The sequence below is a fragment of the Rhea pennata genome, chromosome 2 (assembly GCF_028389875.1).
Source record: "Rhea pennata isolate bPtePen1 chromosome 2, bPtePen1.pri, whole genome shotgun sequence".
Classification (NCBI taxonomy): Eukaryota; Metazoa; Chordata; class Aves; order Rheiformes; family Rheidae; genus Rhea; species Rhea pennata.
In genome coordinates, this window is record NC_084664.1 from 81,598,056 (window position 1) to 81,616,427 (window position 18,372).

The following is an 18,372-nucleotide window of genomic DNA, read 5'->3' on the forward strand; positions in this document are numbered from 1 at the left end:
GCCAGATCCATAGAATACAGTTTCAGTGTAATGAAGATACTGCAGTTTTACAAATATAAGCATGACACTAATTTATTATGGTATTTGTATTGAAGTATCCATTCAATAATTCTGCTAAGCCTATCCTACAGGCAATAAGACATTTAAAATCATAATCATTAAACTTGAGTCATTCCCTAAACTGAGGCTTGAAAGGATATTCTACTTTGCCTGAATGGTTCCCACCACTACATGATGAAGAATTAATTCTATATAAAGTAGGTTAATTTCAGTATGCAGTTAAAAATATCCTAAATTTCACAGTTTTACAGCCAAAAGTATGATACAATAGGAATTAAGAAATGAAACAAACATCCAAACCTACATGTTTTAAACAGGATTCCATCTGCCAGAATTAGTTAATTGCAATCTATTAACCTAATCACACTGAGAGAAACATAAGATACTCACCTGTTTTAGGGTCAACAGAGAAATATGGCTGTCCCTGAAGAATACTGTATACCACTCGGGCACTGTTTCCATATGTGGGGTCATCTGCATCTGTGGCTGTCACCTGTAGAACAGATGTACCTGTATATACAGGAAAATAAAAATTAATTTGCAATAAAAATAATTCACTGTCAAAAATGAATATTTTCAGATGCACTGTTGAAACCTCTATAGTCCTCTTTTCTAAAATTGAGACAGTAACATTTTCTTTATATATTACCATGCTATCATATTTTCAAGGAAACACAGTGATCTGGAAAAGAAATCTCTCTCTTTCTCTAAGTGTAACAATTATACACATGTAAACAAATATAATAACTATATAGCATACATATTTGTGTTTTTATGCTGTTAACAGATTCTTTTAGTAAAATAGATTTGTAATTTCTCATATGTCACTGAGCAAGATAATTTACAGATTATATTTTGGAGGGAATAAAAAGCAGAAATACAGAGCAGATAGACTGAAGAGTATATTTTACTGTACTTTTTGAAGACTTTTTTACTATCTTTGCTGGACACAGGAAAGCAGCAAATGAAAGACTGTCACATTATTAACATTCAGTCTTCATCTTATTTGTTTATCTTTCTACAGACACTGCTTTCTACAGATTCGTTTGGTCCAATATTAATAACAGGTGAATAACAATACCAGAATTGGCTCCTTCGATGTTATTTTGCCTCTAAAAGTGGCTTCTCAGTTAAATTAACTGCTGAGGCATCACCTCCACTCTTGGGTGTTCAGTTGAGCATTTTTGTTATGATCAGAAGTACGCTTTTCAATTGAATCTCTCGATTTCCTCCACTTACTTTGATTTGCCTCATGGAATGCTTTCACAGCATCCTAACTGGGTTCTTTGGGATGAAACTAAACCAGAAGAGGTGCCCTAGCAGCACATCTGATTGATGGCCATTCAGTCCAAGGGACAGCATTAGAGCTAGTCTGAAGTAAAACCTCCCCAAAACATAAGGTATGGACATCGGATCCCTAGTTCTGAATGTTTCACTCTACAGATCAGTTTCCATTGCACAAAGCTGTTTGCTACTGTAGACCCCACAGCTGTGCACTGGGAATGGAAATATTTTATATCAGTGGGTCTCAACTTGAGTACAGCTAAGCAAGCACACATATCTTCCAGAACTATGGTTCTATGATCTATGAACTGGATTTCTCACAGTGTGAGAAAATATTCATCCATTTGTGCCATACTGTAATTTGTGTGTGCAAAGTTCCTTTTCATTTCCGTACTGGGAATACAGTAAAACATACAGTGAATGCCTTCATAGTTAAATATAGTGTCTTGTAGTCTATGAAATAGCTCAACTACATAGTGAAATAGCCATATATTACATGCTCACAGTAGATATTGAGGAATTTGAAATTTGAATTTGAATGTGAAAAGTTGAATACAGTAGTAAAATCATGCTGCAGATGATGGCATGCTTATAGTTATTCAATATTTAAAGTAAAACCAATTAAATTACTAAGGGAAACAAATATGAATTAAAAATAAGTTTAATTTCCTTAAATTGCTCTAGGAATCCATTGAGTCATTTTACTTTGCTATCTATACTTAGCATAAAAGTTCCTGCCAACCATAACAGATCACTTCAAATAACAGAAAATGCATCTTTTACTTATTCTAGAGCTTATCTAAATACTTTTGGGTTCAGAGCTCTGCAGCTCAGTTCAGCAGTAATTTTAATCTTTAGGTGGAAAAGCTGTAACTTCTCTGTCTTCTGGTTAAAATTGTTCTATTCACTGGTAAAAGCTTCTCCACATTAATTTGTTGCTTTAGCTTTATTCATGGTTTTATTATTTTATGTTGGAATCTTACGTGTATAATCATTAAGAACTATCAGAATGCTCAAACATACTTACTCTGTTCTTTTAATTACATGTAACAAAAACACTGCCTATCCAATAGACAGCCACTTACCAGAGTTTGCTACTCAGAGCATTGGACAGCTTCTGTACCCCTTTATATATAGATTTTACATATATATATATATATATATATATTTTATATATATATATTTTCCTGCTTCTGGGACCCACAGGTATCAGCAGTTGCTTACTATTCCAACAAGTTGTAATCTCAGTTGCACTTTTTCCCATAATTCTAGAAAATCAAGGTAAGATTTGGAACAGATTTGGGCTGTTTCAGAAGAAGAAAATACCTGCAACACTGAGATTCATGATACACCTTCATCAGGAACCTTCTTCTATTCTTTCCTTATTTTAAAAGATAGGGGATATAATCTTGGTGCTTGTGTTGCTCATTGGTGTGGGACAAAGGGACAGGGCTAGACAAAGGAGATATCTCACTAAGCAGCTGACAGGTCCTTTTAGCATGAATACAATACTATTATACCTTAAAATCCTCCACAGTTATTTTCTAATACATCTATATCTCTCTCCTAGGAAACATCTGATAATAGTAATTTGGTATTGCATAGTGGAAAAGTGTTCTCTTTCCCTCTGAAAAAAAACACTTTGAGGCATTAATTTAAACTCAGTACCTCCCTCTCCAACCCTCATTCAGTACAATGTAACTCATCAGAAGCTTAACTTTTCCACACTATTACAGAAGCATGCTCAGCATCTTATAGGATGCACCCACAGTGGTCTTTTGCCTAGCTCTTGTCTGATCTGCTGAGCACAGAAAAAAGGTAGGTTGTGAAAGCTGTGCATTAGAATGTCTTGCTAGAGAAAAGGTAAAAAGAATATCCTTTACTTCCAGGTACTCCTTTCAAAGTTAGAATCATCCAAATCATCAAAATGACAGACAAATTATGATTCTGAAAGTATCTGGACCATTCAGATACAGCATGGGTTTTTGCTGCTAAACTACATGTAGAAGCTAAGTGTAATGAAGCAGTTAGGTGAAAAAAGTATACAGTACAGTTGCCATACTATCTGTAATCTTAATGACCCTAAAGAAAAGAATCTAATAGAAAAAATAAGTATCTAACTTCCTGGAGACCTCAGAATAGATATGAACATCAGACCCAGAGGCATAGCTTTCATACTTTCTTCTCCAGCCTACTGTGAAAGTGCCTGTCAAGGAAAAGACAAAATTTTGCAATGAAAGCCTTTTGACACTCTAGTTAGGCAATAAAAAAAGACTTTTCTCCCCAAAGTGGAAGATCTACTTATTCAGAGTACAACTATCATTTCACATGATTTCCCTCTACAGTTTAGAAATTACATATTGGGAACTCTTTTTTCTTAGCTAATGCTTTATACAGAGTTGCAAAATATATCTGTATGCTCTGAACATCACTCTTAAGTTTTGCTTTTTATCTCTTATCAAAAAAAGGATCAATTCACTTGGGAAATCAAATTGTAGTTTTGTTTCAGCATCTTTTATTTTCAAATATGTTTGCAATACAATTTTGCAAAGTTAAATATCAATGCAAAATTGAATGGGAAGACTTCAATCTGTCTCTCCGAAGACAATTTTTTTTTTATGTTTAATGAGGCAGTTTAATAAAATGTGCCTGCTGAAAATGCAAATCTGTATGCATGACTTGCCATCATTTGCTGCACTGTTAAAATCTCAAATGGATCAATGGATCAGTATAAGAAATAAAAAATAAGGTGAAGATTAATGAACCCTGGGAGTTCCTGCCTAACTGAACTAATTTTTAAAATAGTTTTAAAACAATAATAGTAAACAAAACATGTTTTAGTTTCATTTTATGTTTTAAAAATAGTGATTTTACCAGGAAACAGTATTAGGAGTTCAATGGCTGTATAACTGATCTGACTCTCACTATAGAAAATCCTAATATTATTTGTCAGCTCTAACAGGAGATAAATATCAAACAACACAGGAAGATAAGTAAGCACTGGCCATGCATATCATATATATGAACATCATGAATAATGTGCTCTAGATTACCTGAAATTATGATTATTTCTCATTATAATATCCTGCAAGGAGTTCAGAAAAATAAGTGTGTCTATTAATTTCCTAAGTAGGATTTATTGGGAATACATTTCTTACGCATGAATTTAGTATTAGAAAATTCAATATGCAATGCTTCATTCAGTGCTTCACTCATTTTGAAGCTATCTAGAATTGGGTGGATATGGAATGTTTTTATTGATTGAATATATTTCCATTTCCTTTTATATTTAGATAATGATGACTTTCATAAACCTTAAAATAGAGCACAGTTGTAGCTCTCAATAAGATTGAGTGTTTTTTACACTGTAGAAGAAATTATTTCAGATATACACGTGGGTTCTTGAGCCAACCTGCAGGCAAAAAGCTCAGTGAAGACAACAAATGGTTGGTTGTTTTCAGTTCTTTCAGCGCAACACATAAAGCATAAATAACATGTCAATGACTAAACAGAAATAGCCTGACTGGTCCTGAAGTTATTAGAAACAGATCAAGAAAATAACTGAGAAACGTTTTCCTCAAGTTGAACCTATCAGCTAATTTCTTGATGAGATAGACAGGAAACTACTGCTGAAACTAAACAGTTTAACAGAGATCAAAAATAACACCTGCCATTCAGAACGAATTCTGTTACAGAGAGTCTGTAACACTGAATGTGCTTTAAATTCCTATCTAAATAATGGAAGAAAATAAAATTATAGTACAGAAGCATCCTTAGGCATTCATAAAATAAAAACAAGAACATTATGGATAGACTATACAACTAGATGTCCAAAATGTACTTCTTACAGAACTAATACAAATGGCATAAGGATCTCTATCATTTGACAAAAAGAATATTTTGTGTGAAAGCACTAACAGAATTAGTCTTCCTGAGAATGTTAACGATAAACTGCTTTCAATATGCATCAAACACAAAATCAATAAATAATAAAGATAAAAAATTTGCAACAAAAACATAATGCATGTGTACAGAAGTTTGACTGTACAGCAGGATATCAAAACTCAGTTTTACTCACACCACAGGAAAGCTTTGTGGAATAGATATTTTAATGATTTACCTGAGGTACAGCCAGTAAAAAATTTCATTTACAAAACATATCCATTAATGCTTTATCTTCTCATTAAAAGCTTCTTGGTATAACATAAATCATTCTGATTCATAATTCAAAATGCCAGCCAAGAATAACTTAGTATTGTATTTTGGAAAATGGTAATTTCTATAATGTAGTAATACAGTAATTATATCCAGGGATTTAGACTATTATAAAATTATGACTAAAATCTATATAAGAATGCTACATTCTGAGAGGACAAAAAGGAGAACTTCTATAAACAAAATGAACAAGAAAAAAAAGTAATTCTATTAGCTGCTCTTGACATTGAGGATAACATTTGATTTCCTTTTCACTGCCTTTCCTCCTGTGCAGATAATAAAAGGCTTCCACAAAGAGGGAAGAAAATAATCAATCAATTAAAATGGTCATCTTTAAAGACAAAGGAAACTGAAGAAACAGGAAGGATAACAGAGTTGTGCATTTCTGGAGACGGCCGATAAAGGAAATGAATTTCACATCAAGACAGTCTATGCTGTGACAAGAGACAACTGAGATGAGAGCTAACTTAGATGCTACTGAAATGAACCTGTAATAATAAACCTTAGTGCCATAGCGAGGAATCAAATATAATTGAAGAAGTTCCCTATAGGCCCACAATGCTCTTACTGGCAGCTGTATTCCCTCACAGTAGTATCTCCCACACAGGTATACTGCTTGAATAGTTTTGGTGTTACAATATTCACAAAAATAATGCCCTTTGGTACTTCCAGAAGACTCTCTTGGAAATGATATTCACAGTATTATCCTTAGATACTTAAAACAGAATTCTACATGAAACACATGTTGTGTTATGTGTACTAGCTTTACTGTGTGAATGCAATGGAAACCTGTATGTTTATAAGTTTGGGAAGTAAAAGATGAGATCAACTAAGTCACCAGGACTGGAAAAGAACTCAGAGATTTGGAGAGTAACAAACAACTAACTAACATAATTTGCAAATAATTTTAAGCAATGAAAATGGGAAGAGACACCTGAAACAGCATAGTGAGAGAAGACTTAGGAAGACAGGAGAGAACTGCAGGAGGAGTAAGGCCCTAGAAATAGCTATGAGAATAAAGAGAAAAAATGAGGTAAGAATGTAAGACAATTAGGATGTAGACAGGTACAGATTTTTCAAAACATCATACATAGGGGACATTTTGAGAAGAAAGACAAGGAACTGTTCCTACATGTCAAGGAAGTAGTAGTGAGATAAAGAAGAGGCAGTAATGAAGTCAAGGAAAAAGAAAGATGATGGAGAAAATGTTTTATATCCTGTTAAAATATGATATTTGGCAAGTCTGAGAGTCTGTTTAATACAATCTGATTCTTCATGATAGTTAGCAAAGAATATTTCATCTTTGTTTCATTCCATCTCTACACAAGAGTAACTCCACTTATGTCAATGAAGAAGCCAACGATCCAGTCTCTGTTTCCAAAGTGCCACAGCTCTGAACCCCATGATTCAAGAATAAAATGTAATATATTTTGGTCTTCTCAAGATTGGTATGATAACAACATGTTTACAAATATTTCGTATGTCACATTTCATGTGTATATGTGAGAAAACATAACAGAATGTACTACTTCTACAATGCAGGTCTCTAACGGGGTTGTTGTTTTGGTTTGCTTGGTCTCTTCAGAATTATTTCTTTGCCTACTGTGAAACTGTGCTGCTTCCATGAGCAGTTTAGAGTGAAACTTCCTTCATTACATAGCTTTGTATATCAGCCCAGCATAGTAATGCCAGGTGACACCAACCTTAGTTCAACATCTGGGTAAAAGATGAATTAAATGGAGATTTCTAGTTTAAAATGAATTCCACCTATCTACATTCAAAAAATTGTGCAAGGTAACTTTCCATCCAAAATAATGCTAACAGAATAACATATCTGACTTCTAAGTTTGAAACAAAACACTTTTGTTTTTTTCTAGTCTAATCCTATGAATCAATATTACCATTCAAAGTCATCAAATGATAGCAAACCATCAAAATTCAGTGGCACAGACATTTATTCTTACAGGTATGATCAAACCGATATAGAGTGACTGTCCTCTACAGTCAGCATGTGTCTGTACTGTTTTCTTAATATAAATGTCCCTAGTAACAAACATGGTTGTATTTGATGTCATCTTACCATCTCTTCTCAACTCCATTATCTTTTAAATCTTATCAGTGGTATAATAATATGTCACGACTTTGTCAAGCAGACAATTTCACTAGTACAAAGAATACCGAATACAATAATTTGTTTTCCTTACCCATTTCAGACATCTCTGGCACAGTAACAATGTACGGTCCATCTGTAAATTTTGGTGCATTGTCGTTGATATCCTGCACTTTGATAATAAATTCAGATTCAGGCTCGAGTGGCTTGTTTGTCCGTCTATCAATAGCTTGCGCATGAAGCACATAGTGTGTCTTCTGCTCTCGATCTAGGCTTTTGGTTGAATGGATGTCTCCCGTCGTGTCATCAATAATAAATATAGTCCCTGCTCCTTCTCCAGTAAGAATGTATTTGACTGATCCATCACCTTTGTCAGAATTGGAGTGTAGCTGTAGAATATACATACATAAAATTAAATAAAATGATACATTACATTCCATAAAACGTTATTGTGCATAACATAATATAAACTATAATATTACTATTAGCACTTAGTACAAAGTTGTTAATCTTCACATTTCTACCACAAATGCTTGTGGGCTATTTTTGGCAAAACAACCATTTTGCTTTGGGTCATTTCCATCCAAGTGTAGCTCATTTTTTAATTGAGATTTCTGGAATTCTATATACAGCCTAGGAAACTTTTCTAAATCAATAATATTTTAGCACTTTTGCTTTTGTTTGGTTTCAGTCCTTTAGCTAGTTATCTTAGAGCATTAACTGCTTGAAACTCTACCTTGAGTATTAGACCTGAAACAGCCACACTGAAGATTAAGTTTGCACCAATAATATTTCAGTCACATCACTTATCTTCTCTGGTCCCAAAGAGTGGCAAGAAGAAAGTGTGTGTAATGTGGGAGTGACAGATGCTTGCCCAGGATTAGTCTACCACTCCATAAAACGCAGCCATTTTCTCTGCCTTTTGTTGTTACAAAGTCACCTAATTCTTTTGCATTTAAATTATTTATAAGGAAATAACGAAATTTGACTGATACTTCCAGCATCTTAACTGTTTCTAATACACACTTTATACTATAAAATATATGTAAGCATATCATATCATTTCTTGAGCAGAACAATACTTATAATTCATTGAAAAAGAAGTATGAAAAAGTCACTAAGTACCCTGATGTATTGACAACTAATATTAAACAACCATCCACTCAGTCACTGTGCTTGTTGTAGCTAAAGAATTATTAAAAGAATTATTAGCTAAAGAATTATTTAGATTAAAAATTATCATGTGTTCTCCAGGAAGAATGTTTTCTTTTTTTTCCTAGATAGAGGCTTTTATTTTTTTTTAATATATATTTAGAATCATTTTGAGAAGAACAGAATGTATTTGAGATGCACAATATTGAAATGAACAGCCTAAGCTATTGTGTAACTATATTCTGATATTACATCAGAAGGAAACCTTCTTATTTTAAGTACTGACTTATTCTTATCACACTATCCTGAGTATCTGCAAGTATGTTATGCACACTACTAACTTTCTATGCAGAATTTGAGTAAAGCACAAACAGAATGACAGTTATTAATTTTAATTAATGCAACACAAAGGATCAGTTTCCGGACTTTCAATTCTCAGTTTAGAAACCACTTAGGATTGGAGTACAGAATAAAGTAACACTTCTGAAGGAGGTTCAAACTTCAATCCACTTTTTCCTGACTTAAATCAGAAGACAGAAAACTCCTGCTATTTTTTCACTCTCTTCCTTCTACCTTTTTTGGGAGGTCTTTGTCTTGCAATTAAGATGAACTGGCTTGCTATTCATAAAAGGAAGAGGCACGTGGGGCTTGGTGATGTTTTTCATCTTCTCTCTGTTAAATCTCTGCAATTATGATGTTGCACATAATCTAAATTGTTTTGTATGTTTTTTGGGGAAAAGGTCTAGTAAAGTTAAGATCCTCAGCTGATATAAACCAGACTAACTTTCATGCACATATGCTTATCAGAGCTATAAAAAGATCTGTCTGAACAGCCAAATTAAACCAGGCCACTCCTGTGGACTTATCTTTTCTATTTATGAAAAATAAAAACTAATGAAAGAAGCAGAGAATAGTTCTATTTGCCTGGCTTTGCCTTTAGAAGCATGACAGCCTTGCACCTTCCTTTTTCAGTTGCGATGAGCCAAATTCTGGTTACATGCTCATATCCAAACAAGTTCACAGGATTAGTGGATACGATTAACAAATAAATAATGCATTCACTGTTAAATGCCAGACACTCAAACTTCCTGTATTCAGAAAGACAAAATGTGATCTGAAGTGGATTTATTCCTAGAAACAGGAATATTGGGTAGTATTGTAATACTGGTACGCTAGTATTCTAATTTGTCAGGTAATCGAAATTGTTTTTCTCTTGCTGCTGGTTCCTTTTTGATAAAATGATTTTAAAGTGTTAGCAATGTTAATGTTCAAATATTATATACTGCAGTTGTATGGCAAAAACCAGAAACAAGAGAAATTAAGAGACGTGTCTATTTTCCTACTTCCTGGTATTTCTTATATTATTTAAAATATAACACTTTCATTTACACTTTTTAATTTCTAATGCTGAATTTTAAATTCACATGGGAAGACTTTGCATAATATTTCTGTTGTATAACTAAGACTCCTTTGTGAGTTGGTTTATATTCCAGTTTTTCTGAAAAGTGAAAAAGCAAAGTAAAAGTTTAAATAAATAATTTTCTTCTTTAATACTTGCATCTCAGTACAAATTGGCTCAAGTAGAAGAATGTCAAGCCTTCTTTCAAAAGCTATTTGCAGCATGTGTTGTACTGAAGAGAGCTTTTAACTCCTGATTAAGACAGTGCCTACCAGATTAATGAGAGATTGATATCCCTCGGCACAACACACTTTCTTTTCCTTGCATTTTATGAAATCGTCTCCACAATAGGTGGCTTATTCCACAATTTACTCCACAATTGGAGTAAATGCGATTCACGAGATAGGGTACAAATACATGTTTTGAGAGGCTGTACCTCTGCAGTAACAAATGACAGCAAAGGAGCAAACGCTAGCTGGACCAGAGTAGATACTGAATCTATTTGGAACTACTCCAGCTGCTCCTCTTTCAGACTAACTCAACAGAGAAGAAGATACCACTGTGCAATGCAGACTCAAGCCCTTTACACTGTTTTATTCACTCATTCAGACATAACCTGTGTGACTTTGTGGAAGTCATTTTAACCCAGATCCCTATAAAATCTGTAGGCATTTCATTTTAATGAGAAGCTACCTCCTCCACCAGTGCCTACTGCAAAAATATGTACACACTAGGGAATGAGAAATTCATGTGTTGTAGTAATGCAAATAAAAAGTTTAGATAAGTTGAAATTCATGTTATTTCTTCCTGTTATGCCAATTTAACTCAGAAAGTTGGAATGTTGCAATTGCATTAAGTAGTCTCTTAATTTAAAAAGAAATATAAACACACCACTAACTGAAATATAATTACTTATAACACTGAAATGAGTAATTAGTGTTAAAATATAAGAAAATATATTGAAAATGTTGAAAATATAAGAAAAACAGGCCAAATATCAGAATACAGCTCTACAACTCTCTGACTTCTGTATCAGAGGTTTAACTATGAATGTGAAATGTTACTGAAAACATTTTTCATCTGGCTTTAGTTTCTAGAATAGTCCAGCTCATCTGATGATTATATATCGACCTGTGACATTAACTTTTTAATTGTTACTGAAATAATTTTTTTTTTTTTTTTTTTTTTTTACAGTAAGTTGTTTCAGCTAGCTTCACTAAGCAATCTCATGTAAGAGTCGATCCCTTTTTAAAAAATAACTTAGGAAGCCAACAGTTTACCTACTTAACCAGTAAAGTCTAATGTAGTATCTAGTCACCACTTAACTCCATCTTCAACCTCCCAACTTTCATTAAGTATAGACTGATGAATTTCTTGTGAAAATGCATTTTCTATTCTAATTACTGGACTGACTTTTGAAAACACTATTTATTGCTGATTTTTTTGCTTACACTCATAACATATAGAATAAATATTCTGAATCTGTCCACCGTTAGAAGGCAGAGAGTGCTTAATTTCATTCTCTGTTGAGCATTATTCCTGTCTTTATTTCTCTGATTTTTTATCTGTTTAGGGAAGGAAGAAACTGAAAATATTAGCTGAAGAGTATATCTGGAATGTCACCTCTATCAACCCAGCAGGTTTCACTTCTTGACATATTTAATAACAATATGGCTTCAGGATGATTATGATAGTTCTTCAATCTTTAACTAGCCATTATCAGCAATGCATGACTGATTAAGCAGAATAACAAGCAAGGTGTCCTTGTTTTGCTAAGACTTACACATGTTTTATCCATTAGTCCAATTATGTGCTGAATTTTCTTTCAATATCCCTGCAAAGATTATATAAGGGCAAAACTTTCCAAAAGCATGATTTCAAGAGTTATAATTTAAACTTTTCAATTAATGAGGTTTTTTAATATATTTATATTAACTTTAATACTACAAGTCTTTAAATACGTGTAATTGAATATACCAACATATTAATTGCTGTAAAATGCACACAGAGATTGCAGGCTAAGCACTCAGTTAATATGGTATTGTTCCTGCTACTAACAGAAGGGCAATCATCAGGAGGCCAGAGCATAACAGCAAAACAAAATAGTCAGGTGGCTACCGCCTAACTATAGGCCTTGTTCGCTACCCTTAATCCTCAGACTTCTTTCACTTAGTTCTTGTTATCTAATGCTTAGCCATACCACACATTTTAACACTTGGCCATAAATCTATGAAAAAAGCTCAGCAAATCGCCACAGGTAAGCAGAAGCTGTTGTATAGAACTAGGGACCAGAGGGAAAGTAGCATACAATAAGTAATACAAAAATAGCCCCAAACCAACCCAAAACCTGAGGAAGACCACAACAGGAGGAAACCAACATGCTTCTGGTGACAGTTTGGGATGCTCACAACTTGCAGTAACTATTACTCCTCTGCGCTTGCCTAAGAAAGACAGGCAGTATCCAGGAAAACATGCATGACCAGAAGAGTGCAAAAGCAGCTTGGATATGCAGGACAGCTAAAAGGTAAAAGGGTCTGTCTATTAGTGATTTAACTGGACGATTGCTTCTCCTCCTTTTGCTTTAATTGAACTATTTGGATTACTAGTGTGTTGCGGGGGTGACATACTAGACTATTGGACTAGTAATTACTTTTGCAGTATTTTAATTAGACTAGCAATAAAGTTTTGGATCTGAATATAAGATACATTCCCTTCTGTCCAAAACAAAAATTTATGAATGTATTTCCAAACATACGCTAAAATCAAAATTTAAACTGATTTTAAAATCAAAAGCTGTTGCACTAATTTATATTTAATGTAGCTAAACAGATTAAAGTGGCTATGTACATATAAACTGGAGATTATTTTGAAATAACTGCATATAATTAACATAAAATTTATTGTTGACAAATAATAAACAACAAGAATTATTAGCAAGGAAGTCCAACAGAAGAACATGAGTTCTGATAATGGTATCTACTGGTCATATGCATGTACATTAACTAGAAGAAACTGAGTCACTTTGCCAGAGAGATTCACAGATATTTGTAGAGAAGAAAGTACTGCTGAAACCTGGGAACACTAGTTTTAAATTTTAGACTCCAGAGGACAGCATGCTCTACTGGTTACAGGTTCCTCTGTCTCCTGTTCACTACTTTGTTTCCAACCACATCTCCTTAACTCAGGCACATGCTCCTTCTTCAATATACAGTCTCACTCCTCACACTTCTCAGAACACAATCTCTCTCTCTCTGCTATCCTCAGATAAAATTTTCAATTCTATTTCTTTGTTCAAATAGACTGTAACCTTCCCTCTCTCTGTCAACTCTTTCAGGCACCTTAGGCCTTCTGCAAAGATACTCTGCAAGATTGGTACACAGAAATTAAAAGTATAAAGAAGTTTTTCATTGGCTAATAACGAAAAGATAGCTATTATTTAATAAGCTACTAGGCTAAGTATGAGTATGCTCCACCCTTGAGAAGACACACAAAGTAGCAGGCACCATTCAGGAGAAAAAAGATCAACCTCTGCCACTTTCTGGAAGGAATTCTTAATGTTTATGAGTTATCATCTTTATCATAACTCGTTGTGCCCCCATTACCACACTCATTTTTTGCCTTTATTATTTTTTAAACATTACATTTGGTGGTTTTATTTCCCCTCAAATCCTTGAGCTACTAAAAAACCTACCTCTCTAACTTTACCTTTCTTATCTTACGTGGCTCTCCAGTCTTTCTCACAACCCCCCCCAACATGGTAACTTCCTCAGCAGTACACCAAAGGTTACACAGCAGGCATATCACAGTTTGGCTGTGGATCACAAGTAGCTAAACTCATGGAGGATGAAGGGAGTAGACTGCAAGGTCCCACCTTCTCTCCTCAAGCTGCCAACTCTCTTTTTTGCACCAACATTCAGACGCTTTCTCCCTTGCCTTGCTCTCACCAGTTTTATATTTGAATCAGGAAAACTCTTTCAACTTAATTTCTAGACCACCTTCTGTACTTTTCAAAATTCAGAGTCATTTTAATTCAAACAGGAAAAAAAACATATTCCTTCTCCCTAATATCCCTCAAAACCCAAACGGCTTAAAACAGGTACGGAAGAACTCTTGTAAAATAATTAAGAAGAAAGGAAAGACTACTTTCAGAGTTCCTTTTTTGCTATTAAGACATCCCATTACAGGTCCCTTCCTTAGTAAGGCACTGCAGATGATTTCAGTAAATCAGGATCTAAAAGGATAGGTGGGGTTTTCTCCTCTCAGCTCCCCTGCATTAAGAGAAGCACTGCTATAGAGATCTCCTGCCGTTCTGTCTGAGCTGATACAGCTTTGGTTCACTGAAGAAGCAAAGACTTGAAAAGATGTGATGGACATCAAAGCTCCTGCACATGTGGGTATGAGTGCAGTGGGGAGAAAGGAGTTCAGCTGGCTGAAAACAACTCACAGCTGAAGATATTACTTTGAATTAAGGGAAGAGTCACAAGATGAGTTTAGCTATTATATGTCTATTACATATTAACAAATGATATGCATCATTTATAATGGATTGTAATGGATTATTTCTGTTGTGAAAAGTCCTTACATTTCATAATAGATAAAATATTTTACATTTTGTTTTAGTTTTATTTCAACAAGAACAAGATAGTTATTATAAAAAGACATACATTCTCATAATTCCTGGCTGCCACAGTCAGACACAGCTCTCAGCCAGAATCTGTTCTCCCTATTTTCCTTCTTTTTTCATATTTTTCAACTTGATGCTCAGAAGCCTTTGCCTCTAACCTATTCTCAAACAGAAGCTAGTGTTTTTACTTTTTACGTCTTTCTCTTGTCATTGGAAAAACTGTTTTGGAAGATTCTTTCCCTTCCCCCCCCCACCCCCCCCCCCAAATTTTGGTAATATAGAAAGTGTGTGCCCTTTCTTTACCAAGTATACAAGGAAACATAGTACACCACTGTTCAGTTCCTTGGGGCTTAAATATTAGAGTCTCACTAGAGTTAGACTAGATTTGCAATGAAACTGCTTATGTAGTAATTAAATTCCGTATATTTGTATTTTATCTAAGATGTGTACTTCTGTCTCTATAGAAAGTACTAGAAACCATTACTATGAGATCAAAATCTGTACTGGAGACTAGTAAGTGAACTAGAACTGATATGAAATGACCAGGAAGGAAAAAAAAACAACAAAAAAACTTAAAACCTTTCAAAATATTCTACAGCAATTACACCATTTGTAGCAAAACAAGAGCAGCAAGAACTAAAAGACAGAATACTATAAGAATCAGTTAATTCAATCCATTAAATGGTTAGTTTTGTTATTCTCTCTTTTTCTTCTTTTCTCCTCTTTCAGCTACTACGTATTTTGAATAAATTATTGTCTCCAGATTTGTGAGCAGGCACACTCATTCAAGTAGAGGGGCACCAGGTCCCCTCTCCCATTTACGCATCCTTGCATTGGCCTGCAAGCTTCACCAGAGAATGCCAGGGCCTCATGTAACACTACTATTGCAAAGCCAGCCTGTGTCTCCAACCACGAGGAACACCAACCGTACTCCCAAACATGGGCTATGAGCTTCTAACAAAGCACAAGAAAATTTAACGTACCTCACGCTTCATGATAAACACTGTAAGTGCAGATAGGTATAAAGAATTGATGTTACAATACTAAATCAATAAATAGAAGGGTTTTTTTAAAGAAAAATAGCAATCATGCTGATTTCCTTTGATGTTTATGCAGATAGTATGTAATTTCAAAGAAATGCTGCAATAACTTTGCAGTAGTAAAAAACACATATAAAACAATTCTGAATGGAATGCACTGTAAAATTAGAGTCTAGCTGATGTTACTGAAATGTTCACTGTGTCTATGTAGTAAAAGCATCCTCAGATTTGCTGCAGACTTGCTTCCTTTGGTCTGAGCTATAAAATACTTTTTAATGAAATATACTGCTCTGGGCAATGTCACACCTTTTGATGGAATTCTCAGAGAGAATCGTTAGCCCAGGAGATAACTGTATTATCCATAGCAGTGTCCACAAATTGAGAAACAGCTATTCCACACCCATGTTAAACAGAGGAAGAAAATACAGAATTGCAATTGCCCCCATCTGGTGAATAGGTTTTCTCAGATAGAAAAAAATAATTGGATCACAATCAGCCAGGAAAAACAGAACTGAAACAGTATTAACTTCACAGTATAGCACTATAGCATACAAACATCTGTTCTTGCAAGATTTGCTCATTTGAAGTCCAGTCCTTCTCTACTACTGTTGGGGAGACTGGATAATGGAAAAAGCATGCAGGTGCATATGCAATCACATCTGAAATAACTTCAGGTGTACTAAAGCTCACCAAAGGAGGACTCAAGTAGATGACAAAAAAAAAAAAAAAAACAGAAAATAGAATCCTAAAACAACACAATAAATGTTTGTGTACATAAGTGTTTTATTGTTTTTGAAGAACAATATATAATTTAGGAAAAAGAGATTCTGAATTCTATTTTCAGTGTAGTATATGTCTAAAGCTATGTGTAAGAGAAATACTTTACTGCTGCTTACATTTTCATCTGAACTGTCTTCACCACAGCAGATTTTCATTTCAGTCATCTTTTACTTGAGTGAACAATATGACAGGCATAGAAACTATCTGGTTTTTAAGAAAGCAGTATTACAGGTTTTATGCATCTAGACAGTTATCTTGTTTGCAAAACATGCTGACCAAAATCTTCTGAAAGTATGTCATAAGTACACAAATAGACTTTTTGCAGGTCCCAGGGATAAATATCTAGAGCTTATTAAACTATTACTTTCAAATAGATTAATTTGGCCTTTATGGTTAATACATTTTTGGGAAAAAAATATTATTTTTTAAATTGAAAACAAAACAAGATTCTTCTTTGTCTGGTATTGCTCTACAGCCAGGATGATTGTTTCAGAGTGTGAACATATTGTGCTTTAGAGCATACAGTGGCCATTTGCAGTATTATTTATTGATGTACACTGATCACTAGATATTAATGTAAGATAAGTGGTTATATACTACGTTGTCTTTATTCCTCATTAAGTAGGAAAAATCATACTATGTTCTTAGTACAGAGCTTTTAATTTTTACATCTCCAAGTCTCATTGTGCATAAGAACAATTTCATTCTCTCTCTCTTTCAGAGATGACTGATCTGAAGCCCACAGGCATGAAATGAACCTCTTAGAATCTCTCAGTTCCTCAAGATTTAGGCAATGTTTCTGCTTGCCTTTTTTGTATGCTAGTCAAAAGTCTGTCTTTAATGGGTATGGTAAAATAATTAATGCCTGTGTCAGTTCTACTTAACTTCACAGCATCCTGTTCTTGCAGTACATGCTTTTTTTTATGCCTCTGATGTCATTTGTCACTAAGCAGTGCATAAAACTATTTCATGATCTCTAAACATTTATAAAATTGACCGATGTCCAGTTTTCAGCATCTCCTCAAAATCACTATCACCAAAAACTTAACTTAAACAAATCTGTAATTGTGGTAATAATTTATATTCATGGTTCCTTGCAGCAGGCCCATTAATTTGAGTAGGGATCCAAGTGCCTTTATGATTCCCTGTTACTAGAAGAAGCCCTGACTACATTATATCACTACTGGGAGAAGCATATTGTTTAGTTTCAGTTTTAGTGCACCAAGGTCTGGCATTTTATTGTTAGTCTCTGTGCATTACAATTAGTTATAAAAATTGCACCTTCTGCTCTCACTGAAATGACTATGTTATTTCTACATTTCAGTAAGGAAGTATTATGCCAGTATTACATATTTTTGAAAATCATGCTTTGTGTACACAGCAGCACAAGTGGTTTGATTCATGGTACTAGTCTCTGGCAGGCCTTACTAACTTATAGTTTACTTAGACAACTGAAACAATGCTATGCGCTACTGTTCAGCTGCACATAAAATGAACAGAATCTTAAAAACTGGGTGGATCAGAGTCTGTCACATACCCATTAAACCTTAAATATACAAAAAGTAGTCTTAGAACTGGCACCAGTAGCATAACTTTCATTATGTAGAGAAGTAAAACTAGCTTTCATACAACAGAATGTTTGCTTAGGGCACTGAAAACATCAAAGAAGTCAGAAAAATGATTAGTGCATATATCCTGAGAACACAAA

General features: G+C 34.2%; 1 protein-coding gene across 4 annotated transcripts in view; it reads right to left on the reverse strand.

The window, feature by feature from the left end:
- The window catches only part of CDH18 (cadherin 18), a 168,823-nt gene that overhangs the window by 124,913 nt on the left and 25,538 nt on the right, over positions 1 to 18,372 (reverse strand). For 2 of the 4 annotated variants that reach the window (XM_062567997.1, XM_062567996.1), the window contains exons 2-3: positions 7,764 to 8,058; positions 451 to 570 (exon numbers count right to left, since the gene is read on the reverse strand). In XM_062567997.1, coding sequence (XP_062423981.1) covers positions 451 to 570; positions 7,764 to 8,058 — 415 coding nt within the window. Of the gene's footprint in view, positions 1 to 450; positions 571 to 7,763; positions 8,074 to 18,372 lie in introns of those variants that run through there. The other 2 variants (XM_062567998.1, XM_062567999.1) reach the window with 2 other exon arrangements.